At 43.9% G+C, this 17,578-nt stretch overlaps 2 protein-coding genes across 4 annotated transcripts in view; both read left to right on the forward strand.

Annotated features, from left to right (window-relative positions):
• The window catches only part of LOC137609753 (serine/threonine-protein kinase N2-like), a 21,154-nt gene extending 12,887 nt beyond the window's left edge, over positions 1-8,267 (forward strand). For 2 of the 3 annotated variants that reach the window (XM_068337016.1, XM_068337014.1), the window contains 18 exons: positions 468-613; positions 717-930; positions 1,013-1,207; positions 1,393-1,502; positions 1,736-1,879; positions 2,140-2,215; positions 2,849-2,990; positions 3,092-3,182; positions 4,411-4,502; positions 4,784-4,856; positions 5,694-5,785; positions 5,884-6,060; positions 6,158-6,220; positions 6,312-6,388; positions 6,514-6,656; positions 6,791-6,898; positions 7,036-7,116; positions 7,185-8,267. In XM_068337016.1, coding sequence (XP_068193117.1) covers positions 468-613; positions 717-930; positions 1,013-1,207; positions 1,393-1,502; positions 1,736-1,879; positions 2,140-2,215; positions 2,849-2,990; positions 3,092-3,182; positions 4,411-4,502; positions 4,784-4,856; positions 5,694-5,785; positions 5,884-6,060; positions 6,158-6,220; positions 6,312-6,388; positions 6,514-6,656; positions 6,791-6,898; positions 7,036-7,116; positions 7,185-7,388 — 2,228 coding nt within the window. In that variant the 3' untranslated portion in view covers positions 7,389-8,267. The remainder of the gene's footprint in view (positions 1-467; positions 614-716; positions 931-1,012; positions 1,208-1,392; positions 1,503-1,735; positions 1,880-2,139; positions 2,216-2,848; positions 2,991-3,091; positions 3,183-4,410; positions 4,503-4,783; positions 4,857-5,693; positions 5,786-5,883; positions 6,061-6,157; positions 6,221-6,311; positions 6,389-6,513; positions 6,657-6,790; positions 6,899-7,035; positions 7,117-7,184) is intronic. The other variant, XM_068337015.1, reaches the window with a different exon arrangement.
• engl (endoglin, like) lies at positions 7,995-16,935 on the forward strand. The gene is made up of 15 exons (XM_068336320.1): positions 7,995-8,037; positions 10,773-10,945; positions 11,047-11,181; positions 11,310-11,484; positions 11,699-11,870; positions 11,959-12,103; positions 12,370-12,744; positions 12,859-13,014; positions 13,774-13,857; positions 13,938-14,180; positions 14,544-15,017; positions 15,462-15,597; positions 15,681-15,782; positions 15,971-16,079; positions 16,631-16,935. The coding sequence occupies exons 1-14, from the start codon at positions 7,995-7,997 to the stop codon at positions 16,075-16,077; spliced, it is 2,520 nt and encodes an 839-aa protein (XP_068192421.1). The 3' UTR covers positions 16,078-16,079; positions 16,631-16,935.
• Positions 16,936-17,578: the final 643 nt, after the last annotated feature.

Raw genomic sequence — 17,578 nt, forward strand, 5'->3', positions numbered from 1 at the left:
AGGCTGAAAGGACTGACTCAGATGGGTGGAAGGAAGGAAGACTGAGATGAGAGAGGGTGTTTTTAGGGAAGGGGGAAAAAAATCTTCAACAGCAGAAAGAGAAGCAATGATTCTGGATCAGATTTAGGATCATGTCTGTTTTGGTTCCGTCTTCTCTTCCTGTTACTAACATGCTGTGTATTCAGTCCTTCAGCTACCCACAGTCTATCATTTTAAACAGACAAGGATCACACGACTTAATTATGAAATAGATTCTGGTGAACTTCTGTACCCCTTTGATTCATTCCCTCTGCTTTTAATCCCAAATCCGGCATTTTAAACTATTAATACATCTTGATGCTTGTCCAGCACCTTTTGGACTGAGTTTCCAACTCTGATTCAATCTCAACTCTTTTATTTGTCTGTACACGTTGGTGCACAGCCTCTAATTCACATGTAGGTTGACTAAACCTGACACTGTGTCCCAGGTAAGCCGGACATGTGTGGGGTGGAGCTACGTGTGGAGGAGCTGTGGCATCACTACCGAGTAGAGCACGCCATGGCGGAGGGAGCCAAGAATATGCTGCGACTACTGGGTGCAGGAAAGGTTCAGGACAAGAAGGCCATGGCTGAGGTCAGGATTTAATCTAAGTTGTTCCAAGATCAAAACATTTTTACATAGAAAACAAGCAAGAACAACAAAACCCTGGAGTGAAAACGCTTCCTGGTGTCTGCAGGCTCAGTGTGGGCTGAGCGAGTCGTCCCAGCGTCTGGACCTGCTGAGGTGCTCTCTGGAGCAGAGGCTGCTGGAGCTCCCTGAGGATCATCCCAAGGCCTGTTTAATCAAGGAGGAGCTGGTGCTGGCCTCCTCCTCGGCCTTCAGCTCCCGCCACAGTACTCCCTATGTTCACAACCAATACAGCACCCTCAGCAAGCCATCGCCGCTCACAGGTGGACATAACGGTTAGGGATCATGGCTGGCGCAGGGTTTCTGTCAAGATCATTATTCAGATGCTCTTTCCTTCCATTCCAGGCACTCTTCAGGTTCATCTTCTGGGCTGTGTTGGGCTGCTGGAGGTGGTCCCAGGTCGGAGCAGAGGTACCCAAGTGGCCCTCCCCTCTCACTCCCCAGGAGATGGACGCTCCTCCTTCAAACTGAGCGGCCTCTACAGTCGCAGCACCAGCAGCATGAGCCTCAAGATCCCTAGCAAGAATGAGGAGCTGTCCTGTAAGACTTTTATATCTTCTTTTGAACAAATCTTTTGATATATATATTTATCATTAATAGTTGTGTGTTTGTAAAAAAAATAATTTTTTCGTCATCCTTCACATATTCCTCCTCAGAAAACGAAAGGATGGCACTGGTCAGTATTTGTTCAAAAAGAAAAGTAGCTCCTGTGTGTGTTTTTACAGCGGAGGTGAGCGTGGTGTTGAAGCTGGAGAACGCAGTGGTGGGCCAGACAGTGTGGAAAACAGTTGGAGAGCAGGCCTGGGACCAGACCTTCACTGTAGAGCTGGAGAGAGTAAGACATAGAAGACCAGTCAGTTATCCTGCTGCTGAACACTGATCAGACTCGGGGGGGGGGTGAAAACACCTCCTGACCATGAATTCCAAGCCCCAAATTTTGGGGTTTTATTTCATGAAATAAAACTTAGAATTGCAGACTTACAGTTTTTAAATAATAAAAGGTGATGTTGGCTCAGCCATCAGTGATGTATCGCTGGTGTGTGTGTGTGTGTGTGTGTTGTGTGTCAGTCCAGGGAGATGGAGATTGCAGTGTACTGGAGAGATTACCGCTCCCTGTGTGCTCTGAAGTACCTGAAGCTGGAAGAGTTCCTGGACAACCAAAGACACAGAGTCCAGCTGGAGCTGGAGCCTCAGGGGCTGCTGCTGGCTGAGGTGACGAACAGCAGAGTAGCAACCACAAGACCAGAAACTTGCAATATAATATTTATACAGTTATATTTACAACAGTATAAATATAACAGTTGTACATAGTAGAGAGACTTTAAGCTGCACCCGTCTGAATATCTTTGAGTTAATCAATCTGCTGCTATAGCCTGTATTTACATGGTGAGATGTGCAAACATATGGGGATACTCCAGAGAAACTGCATCTCAGTTTCAGGATGGTCTTCCAACATTTTGCTCTCGTTTCAGGTGACTTTCTTCAACCCAGTGATAGAGCGAGGTCGAAGGCTCCAGAGGCAGAAGAAAGTCTTCTCAAAACAGCACGGTATGTTCAAGTACATGCTGTACACCTCAGATGACTGGAGCTCCCCTGTGGCCGTAAAGGGCTGCATTTTGAACTCAGTTAGGAACCTTATAGGGGAGGGATTAGAGAGTTATTTAAATAGAAGCAGGCAGAAATATCCTTGCTATAAGTTCATATGGTTCAAGCTGTCGCTGTGAATCCTACAATGCATCAGAGCCAAGCAGACATTATGCAGCTGTTTTCATACACTAGTTCTAGGATTGAACTGAACTTCATGGGAGTTTGCCTTAGAAATGACTGAAAGTGAAGATTGTTTAAATAAATAGTTGAATTTATAATTAAACCTAGGGATGCGTCAATCATGCTTCTCTACTATATTGGAGGGGGCCCATATGTATTGGGTCAGAGTGTGGTTTAAACACATGGCTGTCTTTAAAGACATGTTGATTTTACTCTTCATCTGTTGCTACAGATGAAGAGCAAAATTTTCTAGATAATAAAAATCTGCAGAAAATAAAACTTGGTTCAGTTCAGCGGTGTCAAACCATTAAAACCAGCGAGTCTTAACGCTAAGATGTTGCACTTAAGATGAATGATGCTTGGCCTCCTTTTCCTACATGCTAGACAGATTCTTACAGTTCTACTGTGTTTCAGGTAAAGCCTTTCTGCGTGCGCGTCAGATGAATGTTGACATTGCTACCTGGGTCCGCCTGCTAAGGAACGCCATCCCTAGTGGAAGCAACACTCCTGCTTACACTCCCAGTTTCACAAGCAACACACTCACTCACAGCACCAGGTATGAAACACATGACTACCCAAATACACACAGAAAACACTCCTTCCTCAACAGCAGTCAGTTACAGCATCACTTTATTTTTTTAATCATGCACCCTGCAGAGAAATCTCCGTGGAGAAGCTAAACCTGGACAGCGACCTACCTCCCAAAGCTGAAATCAGGAGGGATGTGGTGGATGCAGCCGTTCCCTTGGTGAGTGAGGGGGAAAGACAAGCCAAACAGGGGGGGCATCAGCCGGATAAAGATGGCCATCTTTACTCTATCATGTTACTATCCTGCTGACCTCCTTCCTGCAGCATGGGAACGGTGTGCTAGTCATAGACGACTGCAGGGAAATCTAAGACAGAGCAGTGCAGGGATTAGACAGAAGCAGACACGGACTGCTAAAAACTCTGACAGTTCTAATAAGACATAATTGGATTGTGGGGGGATTTAATTTAACATTCATGTTAGTCTTGTAGTTAGAATGTGAGGAACATGATCTGTAGAGGACAATAATGTGGGAGAGCGGGATGAAGAGAGGTCATAGAGAGATGATGGACTTCAGAGAGAGGAAGGAACTCAGGTATGGTGAAACAGACGACAGTCAACCCCAGCAAAGCAGTGAAGTAGAAAAAAATTAAATATTATTCGTATAGACATGAGTGAACCATGATAAACAGACCATGATAAGTGAGCAACAGGTTTTTCCTATACCTCTACATACCTCCTGGATTTTATTAACAATAGACTTTGAGATAATTTAATTGTGATTCCCACTTAATTCATTATTTATCTACTCCCAAAATAGACAGTTATTACTTGTCACATGAGAGATAATTACATTTTTAAATTCCAAATTACTTCTCTTTTACATAGCATCAATAGTAATAATAATAATAATATGATTATAATAATAATAATGAAAATAATGATGATAATATAAATGGGCTGAGTGTTTTAATTGTTAAAAATCCAACAATAATCTTTAGTTATCTTAATAACTGTTAAATTACCAGAGACCAGAAGATTTTATCATAATGATTTTTCGTGTTAATTTCTGAATTCATAAACAGACATTGAAGAATTTCCGTGTCTTGTTTTGGCAATACCGTGCTATAATTTGCATTTTGAGCAGCTGCATTAGACAAGTGCATAGAGAATCATTGAGGGCCAGCAGCAGATGGTGTGTTGATGTATTATGGGATTAATTACTCTGATGTTTTTGGACAACTAATTACCAGTGAGGATAGATGGGGAGAGGGGAGGAGTGAGGCCGTCGGCCGGCAGGAGATCTGCCAACCAGAGTTTGGTTTGCTGTGACTGAAAGACGTTACGGATGTCAGCAATCATCTTCTCCCCTTTTTCTCTCGCTTACTCCCACTCTGTCATTTTCTCTCTATTTACTGGTGTTCCCCTTCTTCTCTCGGGGGTTTCACAGGAACAGACGCCGGTCATTGAATCACCGTCAACACCGGATGTCCCCGCTCACAAGGAACCAACCAGACCGTTGTCCCAGAACTCTTCCAGCAGGTGCACAAAGCCACAGGGACACACAACCTCTCTGCTACACACACCGACATAGAAACCACTCCAGAGCACGTATTCCTGCAGTATGGCCGACGCAGCTTGACACCAGAAACACTCCCCACACACAATCTGCTCCTGTGCTGTAACCTCTTTTTTCACACCATATTTTAAAGCCAAGTTAACATTAGCGTAGATGGCAGCGTGTGTCACGGCTTTAAAGGCATCGCTGTCGTGTCAGGGTCGTTTAATAATCCCGTTACATTGTTCCCACCTGTCTCTTTCAGACCCAGCAGAGACCCGCTCTCCCTGCATGACTTCAAGCTGATCGCCGTCCTCGGCAGAGGCCACTTTGGAAAGGTAGTCAAACTAAAAAAAACTGCAATGCAAATAAAAGACAGATCTGTCTCCCCCTCGTGATAACATATACAGTAGGTAGTCCTCAACTTACGAACATTCGACTTACGAATGTTCCGAGATACAAACAAACATGCGCCGCCTTATTCAATCATTGTCCTGCAGTTCCGCTTTCTGCCACAAGCTCACCGAGCAGCACCGCTGCGTTCGCACATCTCCAACACTCGTCTCCCCCTCTTGTTCTCTTTTACCGTTGTGTAGTCGAGTCTGCGTTGTGTAGTTTTTTTGTTGCTTTTTTAGAAATCAGGACATCTTCCAGGTTTTATTTTAATATGATTACATGTTTTCTTGCTTATTGTACAATAACATGATATTATGTGCTAAGACTGGTTTTCTAGTGATTTTAAGAGTCCAGTATTTATGGTGGACAGACTTAAAGTTGAGTGAAATGATGTAAACCTGATTATTTTCCCTATATATATATATACATTTTTTTTTTTTAATTTTTTTAAATTATGATATATCTTGTTCCACTGTCAAGATCTCTGCTATTTAATTATTACTACCCATGAAGCTCTGGGACAATTCTGATGTACCAGATATTCAACAGAGCAGATAATTCGGATTAATCCTCAGCAGTTTAGTTTAATAAAAAATGAGCAAGTGTGTGCAGTTAGGAAATTACCAAGCCTTTTTAGAAAATTAAACAATATTGTTATGACCCCTTTTTAAAGTAGGAAGTTTCCTGTATGTAAGTCAACAGTTGGACTCAAACTGCTGCTCTCAGTGTTGACAAAGATGTTGACGAAATATGAATGAATAAAATATGAATCTTCTCAGGTGTTGCTGTCGGAGTACAAAAGGACAGGCAGTCAGTTCGCCATCAAAGCCCTGAAGAAGGGAGATATTGTTGCGAGGGATGAAGTAGAAAGGTGACAATATTTTCTTTTAAATTCCCCCCATGACCACATGTGATGTAGTATTTCTGTTTCACACACACCTCCCCTTCCTCCCTGCCGTCTGTCACCAGTCTCATGTGTGAGAAGCGAATCTTTGAGACCGTCAACGGCTCCCACCACCCTTTCCTGGTCAACCTGTTTGCGTGTTTCCAGACGCCAGAACATGTGTGTTTTGTCATGGAGTACACAGCAGGAGGAGACCTCATGATGCACATACACGCCGACGTCTTTTCTGAGCCACGCGCCGTGTGAGTCAACGACAAGGATTCCATGTTCGACATCTAGTCGTCAGTGATTGGTGGAGCAGAGTGTGTTAAATCTTACTCCCTGTTGTTTATTTAACAGGTTCTACTCAGCCTGTGTGGTGCTGGGATTGCAGTTCCTCCACGACCATAAGATTGTGTATCGGTGAGTGTTTGGGTAGTCTTCTCTTCGACCCGCCTCACACTGAACATGCTGTCCACTCTCTGTTTGACATCGATCCACTGTCATCTGTCAGAGATCTGAAGTTGGACAACCTGCTGCTCGACACAGAGGGCTTCGTGAAGATAGCAGACTTCGGACTCTGTAAAGAAGGTGAATGTCCGCACATCCACAGGAAGTTTAGGTATCAACAACTCTCATCCAACCTCTAATTAATAAATTTCTGTCTTCCCTCCTCAACTCTTCCTCTTTTCCCTTACCCCTCTTCTCTGGCTGAGGCATGGGTTACGGGGACAGGACCAGCACTTTCTGTGGGACGCCTGAGTTTCTGGCGCCTGAGGTTCTGACAGACACGTCATACACCAGAGCCGTGGACTGGTGGGGCCTCGGGGTGCTCGTTTACGAGATGTTGGTCGGCGAGGTAAGATCTCCGTTTTTATATCTCTGTTGTGGGCGGATTCCTTACTTCTTTCCTTCTGTCCATCCGTCTCATTCTTGTGAATGTGATATCTTTTAGTAATGCGATGCAAATCAACCTGCGTCGGTTTCTTTCAGTCTCCGTTTCCAGGTGACGATGAGGAGGAGGTTTTTGACAGCATTGTGAATGATGAAGTTCGCTACCCCCGCTTCCTTTCCACTGAAGCCATCGGCATCATGAGACGGGTACAGTCCTCCTCCACTCCTTTTTATTCTTGCCGTAATGCTCTGCACATTCAAGCTTTACTGTTGATATAAATATATATTTGTAGTTGAAGGCAACAAAGGAGTATTAAAAAGTCTTTGTTTTGTTTGGCCTCTAGTTGTTGAGAAGGAATCCTGAAAGACGTCTGGGCTCTGGAGAAAAGGATGCTGAAGACGTGAAGAAGCAGCCGTTCTTCAGGGTGAGTTTCTCCAGTCTTTACGTTTCTGAGATCTCACTGATTAAAAGCTAAATGTGAGTATCTTGCAGGGTACGGACTGGACGGCTCTCCTTCAGAGGAAAGTCCCGTCACCCTTTGTCCCAACCATCGGAGGAAAAGAAGACGTTAGCAACTTTGACGTGGAGTTCACAGCTGAGCGTCCCGCCCTGACACCGCCCCGCGAGCGCCGCACCCTCACCCACAAGGAGCAGGACTACTTCAAGGATTTTGACTATGTCTCTGACCTCTGCTAGGGTCCGGGGCCACGGGGTTTTTAGCTGCACACTGCCAGCCACAGACTCTGAGATGAGACTGAGAGGTGAAGGCTGACAGTCTGTCCCGTACATGAACACTGGTGACAAGAGGAGGTCCTTTTTCTCTCTGGTCCTGTGTCCAGGGATTGGATGAAGTAATAGTTGTTGAATCAGGGATCAGCTGAGTCTGATCACATGACTTGTTCACACAATGTCATGCATCTACTCGCCTCTAGAGGTCAGTAAATCTGTGACACTGTGACGTTTTAGAAGAGAAGAAACGCAGTGACGGCAAGGTAAAATAATCCACATGATGTAACAAATGTAAAACAATATGATGGATCCTGATCTCAGCCTGGCAAAGCAAAAGAAGAATCATCCTACAAAATCTACACAGTGAAAGAAAAGTGATTCTCCCGAGAGGAATCCGTCTGTCTCTCCCGTCTCGCGTTCTCGTTTCTTGTCCATCCGTGTCGACTGTTTTTTGCTGCTAGGTGTGTTTCCCTGTGTACGATGTCCTCGCCTTAGTCATGACTGGATCCACATCGGCTGTCAATCATATAAAGGAACACCTGAGGGAGCCAGACGACACACAAACATCTGCTGATGTTAGATGAGCTCTGCTGGCTGCTGAAGAGCAGGGAGGGAGGTGTGGATTCCAGCTTCTAGGTTTATGTTTCTGTGCTCTTCACACGGGACACCTCTTCATCATCCTCTTCCCACCATCTTTTGGTACTACGCGTATTTTCGACTACAATCATTTTTCAGTGACTAAACGCTTTTATAAATGTTTTGATTTGTAGTTTTGGTTCTCCGTCTGTGTTTCCTCCTCTGTAGGCTGGTAAAGTGTGTTGGATTTGTGACTCAGTAAAGATGTGAAACAAATACGGGTTGTCCTATCAGTTTATCAGAGCCGTCCGTGTGGAGAAGTTGAAGTCACACCAGAACTCTAAACACTCCAGACTCACATTTGGTGGAGCATCTCTCTATTAAATGTGTTGCCACCAGACATTCCCGTTCACCTGTCTGTCTGAACATCTATAAAATCTTGTATGAGAAAGTATTAGAAGATGTTACTAGTAGTTTCACAAACATTCATACGACAGATTTCCTTTTATTTCTGTTTGTGTATGGATGGGATGCATGTCTACAGAGTCAGGGATTTTATATTAGCTGATGTCCACCAATCAGAAACTTCTGATGGATTTGTCAGGTCAGACATAAACATGAGGGCTACAATGTCTGGCTAGCTTTGCAGTAATTTGGTACAAATATCTTCCGTCTCTCATTTGAAAAGTTTTTCTGAATGGAGACCACTGCTGGGCCCGTCGGGTCCCAGCTGGTGTTATTCTTGCTGTCCTAAAATGAAATCTGGTCAAACATTCTTGAAATTATTAGTTGAAATGAAACTGGACATGTAGGTGAATAATGTATGACCTGCTGGAGAAAAAAAAATAATTGAAATTCCCAAAAAGTAATAGGGTGGAATTTTACATCTGTAAGGTTCATATTTATCAACTGTAACCGAATTTCTAATATAATTTCTTGGCCAATGCAACAAACAAACAGATGAGGTGAAAATGAAAGCAGATCAAATTATCGAAGAATGAAAAGATCAATCTGACCTCATGAGGAAGAGGAAGTGAAATTTTAAAAAGTCATTTTTCTGCTTATTATTGTTTGAAAAGCAAAATGTCATGAATGGATGCATTTCCTCTAAAAGTTCCAATACGCACCAACCATATTAAATATTCTTGCCAGTCCCCATGAACGACAGGTTCTTCACATGCTACAGCTGTGTCATGTTTAGACATCAACAATAATATTCACAGTATTCCATCGAAACAAGATCTTCAAAACCCTCACGACTCGGCTGAAAATAAGCGGTCGCAGAACTTTTAATTTCACTTTCATTTCTCATTAAGAAACTCAGATAAGAAAATCAATATCTAAACCCGTGTCTTACCCTCTTACCCCACCCCCAACATTTCACCTATCAGTCAAGACCCTCAGGCCTTCCCTTCTCCTCCCCCATCCCTCCCACCGCCCCTCTCCCTCTCACTGCTGCCGTCGAGGCTCGGGGACCTTTTTAAAACCTCCTCTTCCTCCATCATCATCCCTTTCTCCACTCTTTCACAGCATCCCAGAGCCCTTCCCACTGCCCATCAGGGGGGAGGGGTCTTAACTTCACTCTCCCCTTGCTGTGTGACATGAATTTATTACCTCACCTGATGGTCATAAATTAAGTATCGTGTGTGTGGTTTGAGATGAGGAAGAAGATGAGGGGGCCGTGTGCTGAGTGAAGTCCGACCGATGCTCTGCTGCAGGTGAGCTTCGACTTTCATTCTCAAATTCAGTCCGGAGACAGAATGAGATTAACTCTGAACAGACAAATAGAGGCTGGGGAATAATATACTCTTCCAGTAAATAACAATACTAACTAATACTAATTCCAGCATCTCCTAACAGTCGGTTCATTTCAGTGGGTTTGCCTGAAAGACTTGAGTTATTCTATTGTACTTTAGTGCCGTAGATGAAATATTTGTAGATCTCAGCTTAAAATACTTTTATTTGTTTTTAATCTTCAAATGCTCAGAAGATTTTTTTAAATTGTACACGGTGATGTTTTTATTTTATCATATAAAATGAACTTCTATAAAGTTACAGTACATCATGTTTTATTCTTGATTTCATTTTGATGGACAATCTCTTTCCTTCTACTTAGATTTTACTTTAATTCCCTTTCTAATAATTATGAATTATATGTGATTCATTCTGTCAGGATTATGATTTATCTTGAGTATTTCTTCTCTCAGAAACTGCCCCTTTTTTGTCTTGTTTATAAGTTAATATCTATAAAATGGTTTTAAAGAATTTGTTTTATTGGACCATCAGTCCAAAAACTCATTTTATAATCATAAGAAAACAAAGGCCCAGAGTACGTTGTGTATTTGATATTTTCTGTGTGTGTGATTGTGTTTCTGTTCACTAGGATGGTGCACGGCGAATCATCGTAATAAATCTGGAAGTGGAACCTTCATGATGCCTTCACTGTCCTCAGTTGGAATAACTGTTTTCTCTCTCCTTTTGCTCTGGAGGAGTACATCATGTAAGAACATCGTTCTGACTTGTTAATGTTGCTTGTCATTTATTTTTAGAAGCACAAAAATAATTGTGTTGTGAAGACATCAGAAGTTGCACGGGTGTTGTTTCCTCTGCTCAAGAGTAAAAGTCCCTGTTTGTGCACGAACCTGTTCAATAAAGCTGATTCAAAGGTCTTTATCAATTCTGAATGAACCTGAAAATTGCGTCATCTAAATTGTTATTTACTTCCTGTATCTTTTTTTCACACCCTCACGTGATGCATCTTGTGTTCCTCCCCAGCTCATAGTGTGGAGGCCCCATGTTCTGCTGTGGGTCCGGTGGGTCCTCTACACCCGGTTCAGGGTCTACTTGAGAGGTTTGAGGCTGGTCCGGGCTGCGCTTCTAGAGAACGAGGAAACAAGGAAACTCACGTCATCGCCGTGGGAACAGCAACTAACGTCCCAGAAAACAAGGTAACGAGGTCTCAGGTTGGGACAATCCTGGACTGAGAATGTTTGGATCTCAGATCTAGTGTAGCCAGAACTTTAGAGGAAGACTCTTCTTCTGTCTGCAGGTGACGGTTCTGATCAAGCCGTTGTCTCCGTCCACCCCTCCCAGACCGCTCCACCTGCTGCTCAGCTCCAGGCTTCCAGTCAGCTGGTGGCTGGAGGCTGAGCGACTACCCCCCAACCTCCCAGTGCTGGTGCAGGTCAGCGTGTCCCAGTCTGCCATCACCTGTGTGATGTCACATCACCGTTACTACCACCAGCTCAGACCTGATGGAGTGTACATTTAACTCAACGTCTTCCCTGTTTTTATCTTCTTTATGTCCGTTAGCTGTCTTCAAACTCCAGCGTGTGTTCCAACAGCCTTCGTCTGCATGTCCACATGCTGCACCGGCTGCCCTTCCGACCACATGAGCTGCATCGCTGGGCTCTCAAGCACCACGGCAACCTGTCCTCCCTGACGCACACGACACGCGGCAACAGAGTGTACATCTCACAAGGAGAGGGTGAGACGTACACTCCAGGAATTTATAGAAATAGCTGCAAATTAAAATGGGGAGTGAAATGATTTAATTCAGTAAAAGCTGGATATTTCGAGAAGTACTTTGTCTTTTGTGTTTGTTTCCATGACGATGACGATGGTAGTGATGGTAGTGAATGCTGCTTTATCATAACAGTTACCAATCCGTCTCGTATGATCGGATGACTGATATCTTCCAGATCCACAAATGCCAGATGAGTGCCATCTGCAGTCCATGTTTGTCTCTCACAACTACATGGCCTCTGACCTGCAGCAGCAGGACCTACAAGGCTGTGCCAGTCCACCAGCAGGTGGCGCCACTCCTGAAGTCCATGTGATCAAGCTCCACGCTGCCGGATCCGGCCTGTGCGGGTCAGTACACGCCACTTCTGAAACTCCTGGAAAGATTTAGCGGCTGTCGTCCTGATAGAGTTCATTTTCCTCTCTCTGTCCTCTTCAGCTCTCTACAGGTGGAGGTGATCGTCTCTCTGGTTCCGCTGGTGAACAACTCAATGAGCCAGAAGATGGTTCTGATTCTCAGCAGCCCGGTGCCGGTCAGCTGGGCTATTACAGCCCACGGCGTCCGGGGTCACATCTCTGTCCATGTGAGAGCTCCAGCCCTCCTGACTCTTCAGGATACAGGGTTCCGTCTCTAGTTACATCCTCTCGTGTGGTTCATGGAGGTTCATGTGGAGCGAGTGGGTGTGTATTTAGGATTACAGTCACTCAGATGTGGCAACCACCACATTCTCACTCCTCTTCAGCTTCTCCGTGTTTAAATAATGATTGATTGAAGATGAAACATTGCTAATCTGACCTGTTTGATCTTCTGTGTCTCCTCAGCTGACTTTATTACCCTCTCTCCCCCTAGTCCTCCAACAGTGTGTCCCCGCCATACCCACCGGAGCCTGGCTTGAGTGTTTCAAGCACCCTGAACTCTGACCTCTCCACCCTGTCTGACATCCTCATCTGGGCCAGAGAGAATGGCTACACCAAGGTGACCTCATACACCGAGGCAGACCTGGCCAATCGTTTTGTGATCTGGCTGGCTGGGGGCGGGACGGGGCGGGATCTAGACGTTACCGCGGTGATGAATCCTCAGGATGCGACCCCTCCCTGGGTGGAGGAGGATAGGCTCAGGCAGTGGCTGCACGGCGGAGGCCGGACAGCAGGAGGCCGGGAGAGTTTCTCAGTGCGGTGTGACGACGGCCGCCTCAACGTGGCGATGGACCTACACATCCTGCAGGTCTTCACCTCATTCCGTAACAACCCATAATGCACAGCCGCTGCTTGTTCACCAGTGGAGTTTTCAGACTGTATTCAGTTTTGATTTTACATGTACATAAAATATCTCCTCCAGAGTTTGTCCGTTCCGGTGGCTGCTGTGACTCTGGGAGACTCAAGGTGCCAGGCTCGGTCCAATGGGAGTCATTTCTTGTTGGCGTTCCCTATCACTTCCTGTGGTACTGAAGCCCTGCTTCTGGGACACTCCAGAGGGATGCAGTACAAAAACATGGTAGGAGTAACCAGGTGGAAAATAATGACACCACATTATGAATTTTTTTTTTTAGTCAACATCATCGTTTTTCATGTTGTTCATGTAATGAGGAGGCAGAGAAAGTGGGTGTTTTGACAGGTCAAACAGGACAAACAGAACGAGGGAAGCTTTTACAGCGCAGAAAATAAGTGATTAAAAACAAAAAACAAGCCACCTGATGCACACATCAAATTGTAGTAATTGGAAGTTTGCCCTGATGGGGGGGGGGCATGGAGGTCATTGTGACCAGAACAGCTCTGAAAATGGGATGGAGTCAAATTAAATGAGAGACAATCTTGGTTCAGATGGAGGAAATTGGATGTGATGAGGACATGGATGCATTCAGAGCGCTGACAGTCAACAGCTAGAGGGTGTGTGTGTGTGTGTGTGTGTGTGTGTGTGTGTGTGTGTGTGTGTGTGTGTGTGTGTGTGTGTGTGTGTGTGTGTGTGTGTGTGTGTGTGTGTGTGTGTTTTACTGGTTTAATATATCGAACACATGTGTCTTTCCTGTGTTCTACTAAATGCAGTTTCCTTTTGTCAGGTTCTGTATCAGACACACAAACTCAAACCCTCGTCTGTTTGTTTGCAGATTTTTTGGGATGTAGAATTAACTTCTGGTCAGATTTCCATTGAACTTGATTGAAGTGTGCAGCACGGGTCAGACCAGATAAAGATCCAGGAACTCCATACATCCTTTGGTAACACTCCATCTTCTGTTTTCTCCTCCTCTCTGTCTAGGTTCTATTTTGGAAGGACGACCCTCCGACCATTCTGGCACTCAATGAGACAGAAAGGAAGCCCAGAAGTCCATTTGGCATAAATGTAATATATAAGATACATGTGTGCTTGTTTCAGTGATTTAGTTAATATCTCAACCTGTCATCTCCTGCTTTACCTCTCAGTTCAGCTGTTTGACGGCAGCTCCTGCCCCTCCTGGCCCTGCCATCGATGCCAGCGCTCCTCAGTCTGAACCCGTCTCCTGGGCCTCCGAGGATCCGGCACTTGATCCAGAGCTGAGCCTCCTCCCGACCCCCAGACACAGATCCGGGCCTCTTCTTGTTTTAAAGCTTTTTGTCACTGAGAGCTACGAGCAGGGTCGGATCGGCCCCTGCGTGATAAGCGCCGACCAGCGCCTCTATGTCGAGGTGTGTGTATTTTTACGTCATCGGATGTAGTCATGAAAATAGGCACAATTAAAATAAATGATCTTTGTTTTTTTTATTACATTTTCTAGAATTATCAGTCAAATGTTTAAGTAACAATACCATTGTGATCCAGATACTAGAGGCTTGTTTTCATGGTCTGTGAGTCACGTGATGAGAGTCAAATTATTGCTTTTAGGTGCGATGAAGTGATGAAAGTGTTCTTTTGTCTGGTTGAGAGTTAAAAACTAAAGAAGATAAAACCTAATGGTGCTTCATGACATTTTTCAGGCTCCTCTTACTATTATGGGTCTGATCCAAACATTAAACTTTTTATTGGCTTCATGTCGTTCTGCCTGGTTGCAGATCTCAGCCAAAGGACCTTTCATAGATGTGGTGGAGGTGAAGTCTTGCGTGGTGTCTCCTCTATCAGACCCCAAAAGGTCTCATTTTTGGACTGTCATAAGCGACGGCTGCTCCTCCGACCCGTCGCTGACTCTGATGAAGACAGATGGAGAAACAAAAGAGGCTCAGGGTGAGCTGGAAGAGAAGGAAGGGATGGAGGGACTTGAAGGAGATGCCGATAGAAGCAATGGAGAAGCAGAAATGAGGATGAGAAGAAGCAGCACAAGTCTGGGAGCGGAAGAAAACGCTGAGCCCTTGAGATTTAGTTTCATCTTACGGCCAGTTTTTAATAATTCCATGCAGTTCCTGCACTGCAGCCTCCACCTGTGTGCCTCTGACCCGATGAAAGAAGAGGCTGTGAAGATGTCTGTAAGGAACAACTGTCAGGGTCGGACACCTATCCCTCCTCTCATATCCAGACCACCCAAACATCAGGTATCAGCAGCCAGCAGCAAAGAGCAACAGAAGACAACTACCCAACTCTTATATGCATTTATGCATCACCTGTCAAACAAGTTGCATAGCAACTGGAGTGTTTGTATGTGATTTATGAAATAAAAGAAGTTAAAATGGGATTAAAGACTAATCCGCACCATTCAAGACTAACAGGAACAATCAGAATTAAATTATGAGATACTGCACTTATAATGATTTTATCATAAAATGGTAAGAAATTACATGAAAATAATTTGAATTGAGAAGTAGTCTTTGTATTAAATTTTGAGCATGAACACAAACAAGATTCTTTCTTGCACTATTTTCATCTAACATGAACATGATCTCACTTTTCACTATAAGGGGTAGCAATTCTGCATGATTGTCGATAATTCTCATCCTAAAATGTTCGCCTGCTGCTAACTTTGCTCTGTCCCGCCTCAGTGTGAGATCAGAAACCTCTCCAGGCCCATGGTGGTCACCCAGCCGCTGAAAGCCAAACTGCTGAGGCCCACAGCCAGCCAGAGACCCAAGAGACTGAGCGTGACCCCAGTGACCAGTCCAGACACGGAGCACAGCAGTGAGCATCCTTTATTTGTTCAGTTCTCTTTGACTATGGGATGATTTCATCCGTCGTCACACTGATCAAAGCTGTGTCTTCAGGCTCTCTGGTGCAGACGGGAGTGGTGACGGCAATCGTCTTCACTGCCTTTGTGGTCGGTGTCACTCTGATGGGAGGACTGTGGTGTATCTGCTCTAATACCGGTAATGAGACCCGACCAGATCCAAACACACATCTAGTAGATTTAAAAGTCAAACAAACATTTGTTTGAAGAGAATACATCCATAAGATACCACCGGTTAGCATCAATGTTATAAACAACATGTTAATGTTATAAGCTTCCATCTAGTTGTTTGTGGAAACCAATAAAGGTCTTTGAATGTATTTTCAGCACATCAAGGATCACAGAGAGACGCTCACTTAACGGACCGAACACATGGCATCAGCAACATCTGCAGCCTGCCGTCTCTGTCCGACCAGTCCACCAGCTGTGTGTAGAGGTGAGGTCTGATCCGGGCTCCACTGCATATGTACAATGTTGTATAAAGCCCAGCTCCAGCGACCTATATGGTCTTATATTTCCACCCGTCACTCTCAGCATCACATCACTACAGCATGAGGTCTTAGATTTCACAAGTAAAGGAGAAAGATATTGATTTTTGTCTGTATTGTGGCTACTTGTAGTGGTAAATTATTCATTCATAGACATATTTACTCAAATATAATGTCTGAGTAAACATATTTTTAGTGTATTAGTGTGTTTCAGTTGAAGTACTTTCGAGAGCTTGATATAGTTAGAAATCTTTCCCGACACATTGCATCAACAATAATTAGTGCTGACATTTCTGTCAGATTGAAGATCTGTCCCCATTGTTCAAGTTAAACACACTTTTAAAAGCTTACACACTAAAATGGTGCAGATTATTCCAGCTGGGTTGAGCAAAGGGAGCCTAATGTCAGAGCAGTTATTTAAAATACACTGTAGTGGTTAAAGTCTTCCACCTGCAGATACACTAGATATGACGGCTTCATTCTTCTGTCTCTCTCTCAGGATTTCCTCCCTGCAAATCTGAGCTCTGCGTTTTGAGTTTGGCTGTGTGTTTGTGCAGAACCTGTCTGGATTCTCTTCACCCCTGGTTAGCAAACACGCTAAAGGGCTGAAGCCGTGTGAATACAGCTGGTGGCGTGTGCTCATCGTAGCCTCGTAAAAAGTTTTTCCAAACTGGCAGCTTAAGCTCGGTCCAGTGATGTAATTGTGTCTGTCTGACGAGTCATCGTTTTGCAGTGTTAATCTTGTAACTGTGAACCTTCTGGATATGAAACCTGCCTTTAACTGTGTGTGTTGTTTTGTGTTTATGCAGGAAATAAGATGTATCTATATGCTGAAATCTGAAATGACATGCAACTGAAATAAATGAAACGTGTTTTGAATGGTGATACTGTACTGTGCTGAAACATATTGTGGGAATTTAATTTAAAGCTCTAATTATTAGAGTTTTAAATTAAATAATACATTAGAGTCTAATGTGTTATTTTTGCATCTTTGAAGCAAAACACTTTCCGAACACTGACTAAAATGTACATCTGGACCCTGGAGCTCGACATATAGTGGTCTAGGTTTTATTTTTAGCATTATTATTATTGTTGTTGTTGTTGTTGTTGTTGTTGTTGTTATCATTATTGTCATGTTGTTATTCAGAAAAGCCGAATGAAAACAGTGATTTTGAACCAAAAGTTACCTCCATAAAACCAAGACATTTACCTCATTCTTCATCATCAGCCATAATCAATCCGGTCTATTGATCACTGCATCCTTAATTTGGAAAAATATGGATGTAATATTTTGAAATTGGTAGACATTTCTCTGATATTTCAAGTGTTTTTGGTTACTTTCTTTTTAGAAAGTAATTTCAAAACAGAATTACGTACATCAGCATCATCATCATCATCATCATCATCATCATCATAATCATCAATATCATCCTTGTTTGGAGCTCAG

This window comes from Antennarius striatus, chromosome 16 (assembly GCF_040054535.1).
Source record: "Antennarius striatus isolate MH-2024 chromosome 16, ASM4005453v1, whole genome shotgun sequence".
Lineage (NCBI taxonomy): Eukaryota > Metazoa > Chordata > Actinopteri > Lophiiformes > Antennariidae > Antennarius > Antennarius striatus.